Source organism: Mesocricetus auratus, unplaced genomic scaffold (assembly GCF_017639785.1).
Source record: "Mesocricetus auratus isolate SY011 unplaced genomic scaffold, BCM_Maur_2.0 Super-Scaffold_100014, whole genome shotgun sequence".
Classification (NCBI taxonomy): domain Eukaryota; kingdom Metazoa; phylum Chordata; class Mammalia; order Rodentia; family Cricetidae; genus Mesocricetus; species Mesocricetus auratus.
Genome location: NW_024429197.1, coordinates 45,624,361 through 45,637,834, shown reverse-complemented (window position 1 = coordinate 45,637,834; position 13,474 = coordinate 45,624,361). Strand labels below are relative to the sequence as shown.

At 41.5% G+C, this 13,474-nt stretch overlaps 1 protein-coding gene across 1 annotated transcript; it reads right to left on the bottom strand.

Annotated features, from left to right (window-relative positions):
• Nucleotides 1-2,211: 2,211 nt before the first annotated feature.
• On the bottom strand, nucleotides 2,212-3,698 carry Tusc1 (tumor suppressor candidate 1). The gene has a single exon (XM_040757163.1). The coding sequence runs from the start codon at nucleotides 3,524-3,526 to the stop codon at nucleotides 2,894-2,896; it is 633 nt and encodes a 210-aa protein (XP_040613097.1). The 5' UTR covers nucleotides 3,527-3,698; the 3' UTR covers nucleotides 2,212-2,893.
• Between the last annotated feature and the right edge of the window lie 9,776 nt (nucleotides 3,699-13,474).

Below are 13,474 nucleotides of genomic sequence, written 5' to 3'. Positions count from 1 at the left end.
CTTCATCCACTCTTTAAATGGCTACATGTTTTGTTATATAGCAAGTCATCTTTCACACCTTAAGGTACTTTACCCATGGTCAATAGGGAAGTCATTAAAGTGGAAATGTGTGTGAGTCTTCTCCCATTTTATAGGGTATGCTAGTTTGAGAATTTGAACATCTTCAATGAAAGATACAAAAAAAGTAAATCTGTGTCACTCATTACATTTTTTCCATCCGTAAATCTGACAAGTTTGCTATTTATTCACAGTAACAATGTGCACAGCTTTAAGACAAAAAGTGCTGAAGGATAAAAATTTATATCCCTTGTTGAAATTTCTCCATTTTTGTTAGTCAGAAACACCTTTAAACACTGTATTACATTATTATTTATTATAGAAGTTTTATTTACTCCTTTTCATTTGTAAGTATTGAAAAGCATCAACATTTTTATGAAAATACAATGTTATATAGAAAAACCCACAAGACAATAGTATTTGTAAATAAAATGTGGACTTGCTATTTTCAGGCTAGAGAATGCCATTCTCACCAATTGGACACTCACTTTGAAGCAGGTCTTTTGCTTTTAATCTCAATAAGTGTTTCACAATATTCTAAGGTACATCTTGTGTTCATTTTGTTGATGGAAAAATGAGTCTTAGGGAAATTAACTAAATTAAATCTAAAGCGACAGTGAAATACTCATAGGCAAACTAATCCTTTCATTTTATTTTAAAACTCTACTGCCTTCCATAAATGCTTAATTTCCCTGTAAAAACATGAAATAAATAAGGATAGTTTTACCTTTCATGTACCTACTCCTTCTCAGCAAAGTCTTTTCATATTCTTTGGTCACAGAGAAAGACCTTAATATTCACAACTTAATATTAGTTACCTATAGGCAGTGTAGAAAGTGTTCTCAAAATTTTTTAACAAGGAATATCACTAGTTTCTTTAATAAGTATTTGAAATAAAGTGTTTAAACTTTTCTGGGAGATGCTGCATACAGTATATATTTCATTTCTTTAAATCACAACTAATTTGTCCTCCTACTTCCCCAAAGCAGTTCTCATTGTTTAAATACTTTTGAACACATGAAGTACAGGGGGCTCAACAATACTCCAAAGCAATGTACCTATGCTGAATATCTTGAAAGAATCTCGAAGTAATGTCTCTTTCCCACATTCTATAGGTATTTCTCTCCCACAAGCCAACTATAAAACTCATTATTGTCTTTTCTCTAAGGCAAGGTAGAGAAAAATCTCCTCAAACACAGTCCTCAAATATCTAAATACTACTTTAAATATTCTATGTTTTCCTATTTGAGATAGTCATAAAGAAAATTTCTGGTCTAACTTCATAGTTTTCATAAGAATGTTTTGAAGGGAGTCATGGCCTGGGGAAGGAATGCCAGCCACACAGAGGTCAGGAGGAGACTAAACAATTAGGCCTTGCTACGTTTCCCTCTTAGTCTCTGTTGGTCTCTAACTATCATTCACTCATTGTCACAGGGCTTTGAATTGCTTTGGTGGAGATTGCAAGTTTCCCCTGGGCCTGCTGGACATGTAACATTGTTACTACACTTTTCTCTGATTGACCTGACTCTTATTATAGAACTGTTGTCAAGGGTCCTTACCATGAGTTATAAACACAGCACATCTTTTTACTCCCACAAATCTTATCAGACACATTGCATTTTCTTCAGTGCTTAGTAGGAAAAATGCAATAACAATGACCATAGGGGAGGACATGTTGCTGGTGGTGGAGGCCTGTAATCCAAGCACTCAGTAGGCTGAGAGAGGAGGGCAGAATTTCAGGCCACACTGAACTACTGAGTATTACTCTGTCTTAAATAATTAATAATAAAGAAATAAATTTTAAGAAAAAAAACCTAGAGCATGTGTTGTTTACTTTTTTTCTGATACCAGGTATACAATTGAAATGCATTTCACTAGGGATTTTTGTCTAATAATATGCAAGTTATTTACAATTTCTTGAAACTTGTTAAAAATCAGGTTAAAAAACCATGATATAACTGAATAAGTATTGTTAATATGAAATGCTAGAATAAAATATTGTTCAAACTATCCTGAGATTTTAAAGAGCTTGTGCAAATAATCCAAAAGGTTACAAAAGACAAAGTCAGGAACTAAAATATGTAACATATATGCATATATAATGTTATAGGATCCTATAAAACTTCAAACCACAAAAAATAATAGACATGGAAATTTAGACTTTTGATGCACCAATTTTATTTTTCAACTCAAATGATCACCTGTCAGAACATACACTTAAAAAAAAAATCTCTGGCGGTGAACACACCAGAATATATTAAACGCCTGTGGATTGGAGTGATGGGCAATTATAAATATTTTTCGTCTTTATAAAAAGGTCTAAAGAAGACGGGCTATCCAAGTAACACCGGTTTATAAAACATACTTAAAATGTTGGTCGCAAAAGAGATAAAACAGCAGAAGATTTAGGGGACTAAAAGAATGAATAGGCATTACCCACTCGAACACACTATTCATCCTTCCAAGAATCAAAAACAGAGGAAAAGATATACAACTGGTCCTCACAACACTTTGAAAACTTCAAGAATTTAGGAGGTGCTCCTGGGCACCCAGTTCTTGCTAATTTAAAGCCGGTCCCCAGAGCAGAGGGACCTCTCTCCTCTCTAGACCCTACCAGGGTCCCTGGCAGTGGCTCTGCACAAGTGGGAGGTGCTGGCTCCTCTCCCTTCCCCAGGCCAACCAACCCGGCACCCGGAAGTGCCCTTGGGTGGGGCTGGAGTCCTGGGGGAGCACAAGTCCTGAGCTTCCGCGTGCTGAGAGGGGCGGGGCGCAAGGCGGAGGGGGCGGGGCGCGCGGCGGCCCCACCCCTGTCCCGCCGCGCCCTCGGGCGCGCGTCCTACGGCCAGGGCCCCGGGACATCCGGGTCCTGGGCGCACTGGCCGGTGGCCGTTTCCCGGAGCGAGCTGTCGTCGTCGTCGTCGTCGCCGCCGTCCCCCGGGGGGCGCGCGCCCCGCTGCTCCAGGTGCAGCTGCAGCAGGGCGCGGCGGTACATGACCTCCAGCTTCTCGAGCCGGGCCCGCAGCGCCCTGGGGCTGCCTGGCTCGTCCTCGCCGCCGCTCGGCCCGCGCTCGGCGGCGGCGGCGGCGGGTTCGTCGGGGCCGAGGGTCGGGTCGGCGGCCTCCCGTTCGCCGCCGTCGCCGGGCAGCCGCAGGGCCTGGCGGAAGAGGCTGCGGTTCTCGCGCTTCAGCCGCCGGTTCTCCAGGCGCAGGCGGGCGTTCTCGTCGCGCAGCCGCGCGTTCTGCCGGTCCCGCTCGTCGCGCGCGCGCAGGGCCTCCAGGTGGCTGGCCGCCAGGTCGGCGAAGCGCTCCTCCAGCTGTCGCCGGGCACCGCCCGCGCGGCCTCGCCAACCCACGCCGCCGCCGCCGCCGCCCTCACGGGCCCGGCCCAGGCGGCCCGAGTCTCCGCGGTGGCGGACGCCGTCCCCGCCGCAGCTCCCGCGCCGGGCGGCGCCACCACGCATGCGCCACATCGGTCCGGTCTGGTCGAGCCGCCAGCTCCGAGGGCCTAGGGGGCCTCGTGCGCGCGCGCGCGCGCGGGGGGCGCGGGCGAACTTGGGCGCTCAGTCGCAGGCGGAGGAAGAGAGGTGGCGGGCGGCTCTGGCGGGAGGCCAGGGGAGGCCGGGAGTTGGCCCGAGCTGAGGCGTGTCCTCGTCTCTCGCGGCTGGAACGCCCCCCCTCCCCGGAGCCTGCGGTCCTCCCCGTCGGCTCACACACGATGCCCCTGGGGAGCGCTCTGCTGCTCAGTCCCCGGTGTCCGCCCCAGGGAAAGCCGTGTCCTCCCGCTGGGTGCTGCCACCGCTCCCCTGTGGCCTTGGGCACTGCGGGGACACGCGGGACCACCAGTGCTTAGTTTGCAACTTACTTGGCAGTCTCGGAACTAATAAAGCGAGTTCTGAGATGGCTGTGGGGCAAATTGAATTTATAATTATACTATTTGAAACCTACCTGCTTAACCACGCCCATGGTCAAGAAGCACGGAACATTTATGGGGCTGAGCACCTGCCATCGGGCGCTCAGAATCCAACAGGTAGCATTCCAAACACTGGAGTAAATCCCAATTTCTAAACATCCCATACGCTGAAACTGAATAAAGTTATAAGAGGGCATTTGTTCAGTGCAGTCCTCAGAATGAATGTACAGTCGGTTCCAAACTATCTGGAGACAATTGGATACATAAACTTTGTAGAAGCACAGTACAGGTTTTCCTAAGGATCTCAACCTACCAAGGCCCTGAATCGTAAAGTAAAAGATTAGATATTGAAGTTAGAATACTTGGGAAATACGTGGTAGCAGGTTCTGTTGAAATTTTAATTTCCATAAGGTCTCCAAAACCATTGGAGCAAGGAAATGAACAGGTGCCACATAAAAGAACTGTGGTTCAAATAAGGAGCTAGGAAAACATGGTTACTCAATTACGGTCCTCTCATTTGTCCAGCTAAAACACCATAATTTTACCTCAGCTCCAAATAGCCATTTCATGGAGTAAGTAACAAACTCAGTGGATTTAGCTGAAGGAAGAGCTGTCATTTCATAATTTACATTAAAAACAGACAGAACCCGACTTCTCTGTAGACTACTGTGCCAAGAAGATGTTGTTTCTTATCCAAAGAGCACAATAGGGTGAAAAAAATATTTGCTCTCTGGTTTGGATGTAACAACTCTAAGAATCAGGAATAACTACACACCTTATAATAAAGTACAATAAAAATGGGACATGAATCACCACCTACATATTTTAAATTAGGTACCAACACGGTTTTTATTAGCTCTTCTCCTTTTATCTCATTTATAAAGTATTTTACTGTTTTCAAGATTCAAGTTGTGCTACTTCTCTTGTACAGTATCTTACAATCAAATACCTTGTTCTCCTTTAATATTTTGCTAAAGAGCACTGGCCCTGGTAGACTAGGAAGGCAGGCCTCCTCGCTGTCTCCTTCATTCACCACTCAACTTCTAAATACTTCTATCTTGAAGTATGTTAGGTATCTTTCCAGGCAGGTACAACTGAATAGAGAGGATACCAGCTTTATTAGTAGTCTGTTTGATACTGCAAATAATTATAGGTGTATTTTCACAAGAGAGAAAAATCTTAATATTGCCATTATGAGTCAGACAGATGGCATAGGTATTCTTGTAAAAAGAAGAGAGGGTTAATCCAGCCCTGTCTTAACCCATTTGCTTATCAGTTCTCCCTTTCTGTCACTGGTTTCTAGGAGTTCAGTTCAGTGTTCAGCTGTGGGTGTCTTGACCTGAACAAGGGGGAGCTCTTAGACCCCAGATTGATGGCTGTGTGGAAAGCATGGGACTGATCCAGACCCCTTGAATGTGGGTTTCAGTGAGGAGGCCTAAGTAATCTATGGGGCCTTGGGTAGTATTTATCCCTGACATACAAATAGACTTTGAGTGCCCATGCCACAATATGGGAAGCTCTCTCAGCCGGGACTCTTGGAGGAGGGCCTAGGCCCTGCCCTGGATGAAATGACAGACTCTGGAGATCCTCCATGGAGGGCTTCACCCTCCCTGGGGGTAGGAGTGGATATTGGGTGGGGGACTGGGGGGGTCTTGTGGGGGGTCTGGGGAATATGTGAAGTAAGCTTGTTTCTAACTTAAATTTTAAAAAGGAGGAAAAAAAATGGAGTAGAGAATGAGAACAAGAAAAAGCAGCCCAACAAAAAAGAGTAAAAATCATGAAGACTGTCTTTTCTAAAGTATTTATTGTGTGGGTACTTCCTATGTATGTGTGTGTACCCTAAGGATGCCTAGTCTACTGAGAGGCCAGAAGACAAAGACAGTGTCAGATCCCCTAGGACTGGAACAGTAGGTTGTGAGGAGCTCTTTAGGGATTGAGATTAGATCCTGAATCCTATAGAAGAACAGCCAGTACTCTTAACTGCTGAGCCATCTCTCAAACACTGAAGGTTGCCTTATTAGTGAACATTCACCTGTGGATAAAGGAAAGTCCAATATTCCTCAACAGGAATTGAGAGCAATATAAATTCTAAATTGAAAAAGGTTTGGAGACAGCAGAGTGACTCAAAAGATCATGCCAAAATTATTGCTGTGTACTTAAACTTAGATTTATTTAGAGTACTTTGTCAATAATTTTAACCTGGACATTAATACTTCATTTATTTATAGAGATTTTAGCTAGTACATTATGCTTTTTCATATAATTTATAGTGGTCGACACAGAAAAACATTACAATAGTAGGTATAAGTATTATTTCATTTAAAATTATTATGGAACTTTACTGAAGTTAAAAAAAAAACATGGTGCTACAATAGAACTTCGAAGAAGAATATATATATAAACTATAAGGACTTAGGTAAAACAGTAAGACTGCTTTGTTCCATGAATACATGCTTCTGAAGAGAAGCATCACATGCCTGTTCCCTGGAAGACAATCTTTAAGAACATAGGTCATTCTTTTCCTGACAACGCACTTCTGTTCTTCAGCTGTGTTTAATAAGGAAGACTCAAGAGACTCAAGAAAAGGCAGTAGTGCAGAGAGGGTGGCCTGCCCTCTGGGGAAGAGGGCAAAAAGGGAGGATTCACCTAGAGAAAACTTGGGAGTAAATGTAACAGTTGTATATCAAGTGAAAAACTCCTGGGAATGGCAATGAACTATTTCAACTTTGTGTTTAAGAAACATCAAAACATTTCTACAAGATTCCTCAATGTGGTTTGGAATTAAAATAAAGAAGACAGTAAGAGCAGTGCACTTTGTTATTATACTGATAGAACAGTCTGGAATTTCATACTCACTTAGTCACCCTTCCCTTACACCCCGTGTCAATTCTTATTCAACAGCCTAAATTTTGTGTTTAATAGCTGTCTAAGTTGGTAAAATAATCTATAAATTTTTACTACTATTATATTCTTTAGTCTATAATGCCTCAAAAGAATTTTGTAGATCCTGTAGTTGAGAGAAGTTATGTTGGCACATTAGAGTGAAGTTTTTATTTGTCCTGCACTTGATATATTTGTTTTAGTATTTCTCAAAACAAATTTTGAATTGCAGCTATTGAATATATTATATTTATACTCTAAGCATCCAATCATGATTAGATCAATTCCCTATGAGAAGAGATAGCAGAGGCCTTGCTTCTAACTCCAACACCTCCACCTGAGACATAGAGAAAAGGTGGCCATCTGTTGGCCTGGAAAATGGCCTTTACCAGGGGACTGAATCAGCCAGATGACAAGTCTTGATCTTAGACTTGTCGTGCTCCAGAACCATGAAAAGTAATTTTGGTTGCATATGCCATTCATTTTAAATATATCTTATAGCAGCCTGAGCTGAGAAGTGTTCTATGTTTTATTTTGGTCATTCAGATTGTAAAGAATCTATTAATAGGAAGTTCACAGCCCGTCACTCCTAAATCTGCAGCTGTAGAGAAACAATATGATAGTAATGCTCCTGTGTGTGACCCCTGGGATAGATAATCTTGAGGGCAACTCAACAGGATCTGGGATCAACCTTTGCACAGATCTCCGAGAGGTTTAGCAGGAAGTAGTGACTTGAGATAGAAGAACTGTCTAAAATGTAATGCGTGCCCCTTTCCCTGTGGAGGTCCATATACAGAGATGCATGAGGGAAAATAAATGGTGTTTTATATGCCTGCATTTGCCTCTTGCTGAGAGAATTCATCCTGTTGTTTTGTTGTTGCTGCTACTGCTGCTATTTCTGTGGCTGCCATTCTTCACTGACACGAGACCCTTGCTTCTTGAGCTTTCTAACACAGACTGAAGGCCATAGCGCACAGGAATTCTCCAGACCTCCAGTGCCAGCCGTGGGTTACTGAGGCACCCAGATTCATGGACTGTGCATTTCTCTTGTTCTCTGCTTCTCCAGCATGCTTGTGCTGGTAAGTTTTATGTCATCTTCACTCCAGCAGAGTCATTTGGGAAGAAGGAACCTCAGTTGAGGAAATAACTCCATCAGATTGCCCTGTGGGTAAGCCTGTAGAATATTTTCTTGATTAGTGGTTGATGTGAAAGGCCCCAGCTCACTGGGCAATCCCTGCTCCTCCCTGAGGTGGTGCTCCTCCCTGAGGTGGTGCTCCTCCCTGAGGTGGTGCTCCTCCCTGAGGTGGTGCTCCTCCCTGAGGTGGTGCTCCTCCCTGAGGTGGTGCTCCTCCCTGAGGTGGTGCTCCTCCCTGAGGTGGTGCTGCTTAGTGCTATAAGAAAGCAGACTGAGTACACCATAGAAGTAAACTAGTAGACAGCACTTCTTCATGGCCTCCTGCCTCAAGGTCACCTCCTTTTTTGAGTTCCTGCTGTGACTTCCTAAGTAACGGATTGTGCAATGTAACTGAAAACTGAAATAACCCTTTCCTTCCCAACTTGCTCTTGATCATGGTATTTTATCACAGCAATAGAAACTCTTAAGACAACACTGAAGACCATGGTTAGGGTACCCAGCCCCTGTTGTGTAAGCCAATCTAATAAATTGATTTTTATAATTCATTCCAATAGTTCTGTTCATCTGGAGAATTGTAACACAGTATCATATTATAATATATACAGTATGAAGACATATATCATTATAGAATGTAAGTATATGCAAATGTTATGTGCAATCATACCTCAACAAAACGGGAAAAAAATGTTGGTCAAATAATGCTTCTGATTGTTGGGTGTCTTTATCACTCCCACCTGCCAGCTCCCAAATCAAGACACAGAGACTTACTAGTTATGAAAGCTTGGCCAATAGCTTAGACTTGTTTCTAACAAGCTCTTATAACTTAAATCAACCCATTTCTACTTTTTTAAAGGTTTTTCCAGGCAGGGTTTCTCTGTATTGTTTTGGAGCCTGTCCTAGAACTCACTCAGTAGACCAGGCCGGTCTTGAACTCACAGAGATCTGCCTGCCTCTGCCTCCCGAGTACTGGGATTAAAGGCATGTGCCACCAACGCCCGGCCCTAACCCATTTCTATTAATCTGTGTGTTGCTACAATGCTCTTGGCTATTATCTCTCCTCCTGAATGTCTTGCTTGTTTTCTGTCTCTAGGCATCTGTTCCTTCTTCCCAGTGTTCTCTGCCCTGAAAATCCTGTTTAGCTATTGGTCATTTAGCTTTCTATTAAACCATTTCAAGTGACACATCTTGAGACAGCATATAAAAATATTATTCTATGTATAATCAATATTTTTTAATCTGGTACTGAAACTCTCTATTGTGTGTTATATTGTAAATAGTCCTCATGTAAATTCATCCTCAATAACACATGAACTCCTGGATTTAAGAAACTACTTCAATGTGCTTAGGTGGAGATGGGGGCTAGAGGTAAGAAAGGTAGAGAGAGAAAGCTAGTTCTTAAATAACTGGGATACTGTAAGTACTCATTCATTTATTCTCTATTATCTTGCATAATATATTTTTTCTTTTACTTTCACCTTTTTACACCAGCATTATGGTGCCTTATGTAGCCCAGGCTGACCTTGAGTTCCCTGTGAGGAGCTAAGACTGTCTTTAACTCTTAATGTTCTTTAATGTTCTTGCTTCCACATTTCAGCAACTAAGATTATGATTCTACACTAAAGTCAAGAATTCAGGAGGCTGAGGAAGAGGATCACAACCAGTCTGAGACCACCCTGGCATACACAGCAAGACCTTCTCTGAAGGAAAACAAATTATTAGGTAAAACTTATAAGGATTAGTCATCTCAGAGGTTTTGCTAACAAGTTTACACAGAAAGTTCTGTAGGATGTTCACCTTATTCAAACTGAAGTAGGAAAGTGGCTTGTTGGGGAAGTCCTGTGTATATGTCAGTAAAGCACTGTTGGCCAATTGGGAAGCAAGATAGGTGGGACTAGGAGTCCAGGAGGACTCTGGGTAAGAGAAACACAGGAGTCAAGATGTAACCGCCATAGGGATAAGAAGCCCGGAAACTTCTCCGGTAAGAGAAATACTTAGATTAGCAATTATGGGATAAATACTTAAGCCAGAGCTAGCCAGTAAGAAACAAATAAGGCCAACAGCTTCATAATTAATACAGCGTCTTGTGTGTTATTTGGGGACTACAATGCGGCAGAGCCCAGGTGACTGGCAGGGGGAAAAACCAAGCTTCTGACAAGGAAAAGGCTTCTCTTTACAGTGGCTGGCACTGATTCTTAGTAATATGCTCTATTAATAACTAGTACTAATATGTACAAATACATTTTACATAAGAGTATTTTATGTATGTTTAGAAATGAAAAGTAAATGTAGTGACACATTCAAGTTTAATACATGCCACACCCTTCCTAGATCTGTTGCCTACAGCAGTCTCCTAAACTATGGTGTACTCAAATGTCATTTGAGAATAAAAATAGAATCTATTTCACGAGGCTCTTGTGAGTCCATGTACATCTTAAACATACAGTTAACTAAAAGGAGGTTTTCAGTAACTCTTGGATATTATTCTTCCTTGGCTTGATTTTATTTTATGAGGTAGATATTTGTAGGATGATTTCTTATGAATAGCCAATGCTATTTAAAGCATTCATTTGAGCTTCTTGACTAAAGAGATACCCTAAATATAAGATGCTGTCCCATTGGTGATATGATTCTTCTGTCTTGATAGTTCTCATTAAATGTTTGGGTTTTAAAATCCATATTCAGTAAGCCCCATGTGCTGAGGAGTTTGGTTAATCACATTCTGAGCTGCATGTTTGCTAATATTCTCCCTGAAGCCCTAGCTGAGCTTGGTTCATTTTCTGGGAGCAGATTTATTAGGGCTATGAAGAGCAAGTATCGATGCTTGGGAGTGTGAAGACCTCTTTATTGGAATAATTACTAGAGAGTTAGGAATTGTAAATATTGATTGCATTTATTTAGTTTTTTTGATACGGGCAAAATTATTAAAAGCCATCAAACACCAGTATTGCCCTTTGATGGAATCATTTAATTCTAGCTACAGGGACAATTGTGACATAAACAAAAGCAGTGTGACTTATCTGTCTTAATTAGGATACTTTCTATACTGAGGTAAATACCCTTCTTCCAGCTTGATATAAAACACTAGCCAGACTAATAAAAGAAGGTAAATGTGATACAGCCTGGCATAAAATAATGGAACCGAGAGCATAAGTTCTCCACACAAAATAATTGACAAAACCATTGTTCCACATAGACCTTTCAAAGTGGCAATGTCTTTGTTAGTTTTACGTTGTTTCATGCTACATTTTGGAAATTTATATTGATCCTTAAGGCAATGTTTTTCAATTTGTGGGGGCATGTCCCCACAGGAGTTCACATATCAGATATCCTGCATATCAGATATTTACATTGTGATTCATAACAATGGCAAAGTTAGAGTTATGAAGTAGCACTAAAATAATTTTATGACTGGGGATCATCAAAACATAAAGAACTAATTAAAGGGTCACAGCATTAGGAATTACTGCCTTAAGGGACCTGAAATTCTATTATTCATTAGCCACGTGGTATGAAGTTTAGATTTGGGCTTAATAAGATTAAATGCAATTTTCAAGTTAATCACTAGATTATGCTACCCACAATTCTAACGTGCCTCAGTCACACACAGCTGAGGTTTGTGGAGAGATACAGAGAACTGCTATTGCCACAGGGATCTTAAGGGCCGCAATAGGACTAATCACATGCCCACTCCCCACTCTAATTATTGGTTTCAGCTTCAATAACCACGTTGAAATTGATAGTGAGAAAAAGTATAAGAGATGTTTAAAGCATTTTGCTACAAGCACAATTCCATGCCAGCCAACAGTTTTCTTGGAAGCATACACATTGAAATCCATCCTATTCTTCAATATACATATCTGGGCTAATATTTTATATGAATTTGACACAATATAGAGTCACAAAATATGGTGCTTTAAATAAAACTGGAGCTCCTCTAGGCTCAGGCACCTGAATATTTGGTACCCAGTTAGTGACACTTCTTGAGAAGTAAAAGGGAATTTGACCTTGCTGAAGTATGTATGTCATGGGGGAAGGGATTTGGGAGCTTAAAGCTTCTCTCCAGTTCTAGTTTGTTTTCTGATTCATGCCTACATTTGAAGATGTGAGCTCTCAGTTTCCAGATCCTGCTGTTGTGCCTGTCGCTGGCTGCCAGGCTTCCCCACTACCATGGACTGTTAACACTCCAGAACCATATGCCCAAATAAAGTTTGTCTTCGTTAAGTAGCCTTTGTCATGGTGTTTTATCAGAATAACAGAGAAGTAAGGAATATACCTAGGAAAAGGTAACCACAATTAAGGATTACCTTGATTGTAATGAGCAATGGATATGGATACAGACTGTAATTGGTGGAGGGTACTGTGGGCAGTACCATCAATAAGTAGTTCGTCCTGGGACATATAAAAAAATTGATGTGGGAGAGCCAGAGAACATGACATCATAGTTTCTATTTCATGCTCCTGTCCTGCCTGAGTTTCTGCCGTTTCTTACTTCACGATGAACTGTGACCTGGAAATATATACTGAAATAAATCCTTTCCTCCACAAAATTGCTTTGATACCCATATTTATTGCAGCATAAAAGAAGCTAGTACAATATGCCACTCATGTTAAGAATTGTGCCTCAGTCTGAGTTCCAAGTTGACACTCATTGAAGTAATAGTATAGATGTGGAAAACTATCACAATTAGAATTAAGATAATCATGAGATTAACTCAGAAAAATTGTGAAAATAAGTACTTTAAATGTTCTCTTGGCTCTCTTTGTTACTCTCAGAGCTCGTCCTTATGTTCAAGAAGCAGCATCAGTTTGTAGTTCTGGACATTAATAAATATCTCTCATTTTCAGATATTAAAGAGCTAATGTGATATAATTGAAAACTCTAAATTCTCATTCCTGTCATGGACTTTCCCATCCTCAGTGGAGTATCATGCTCTTTGCCTTAAACAAGAATAACTAGCTTATGAATGGCAAGGATGGGGAAAATTAATCTTTACTTTCTTTTATTCTTTACTGCTGCAGGTTTTTAGATACTATTTTAGCTCTTTGAGGAGCAGTAACAAGGATAAACTAAAAGCCACGTTCAAATAAAAGAAAAATTAACAGGTGGTAGTGAAAATCTTTGGCACTGGATCTCAGGTGTCACATGCAAGCCTGCACTCTGAGAAAGACCATCTTTGTGGTCTTCAGCCATCCCACCCCTCTTCCTCAGCTTACAGTATTCTGTCGTCCTCACAACTTTGGCTTTGGTGTTAAACTCTGTTTAGCTTTTTCCTATGGAATAACTTTACCTCTGGAGAGTATGTCCTCTGGGGCAAGGTAGTTAAGTAGTCTACATGCTATTCAAACTCCTGAAGTCTGAATTTCCCCCATTACAGCCATGTCACTTTGTAGTTAAAGTCATCTTCCACTAACATTTAGTCTTTGGATTTACTCAATCACCAGGCCTTTCTCCAACAATTGCCAAGAGATTCAAGACCATTTTCATCACACTCC

Excerpts from the sequence above, each read along its gene's own strand:
- Tusc1 (XM_040757163.1), bottom strand. The coding sequence starts at position 3,526 with ATGTGGCGCATGCGTGGTGGCGCCGCCCGGCGCGGGAGCTGCGGCGGG.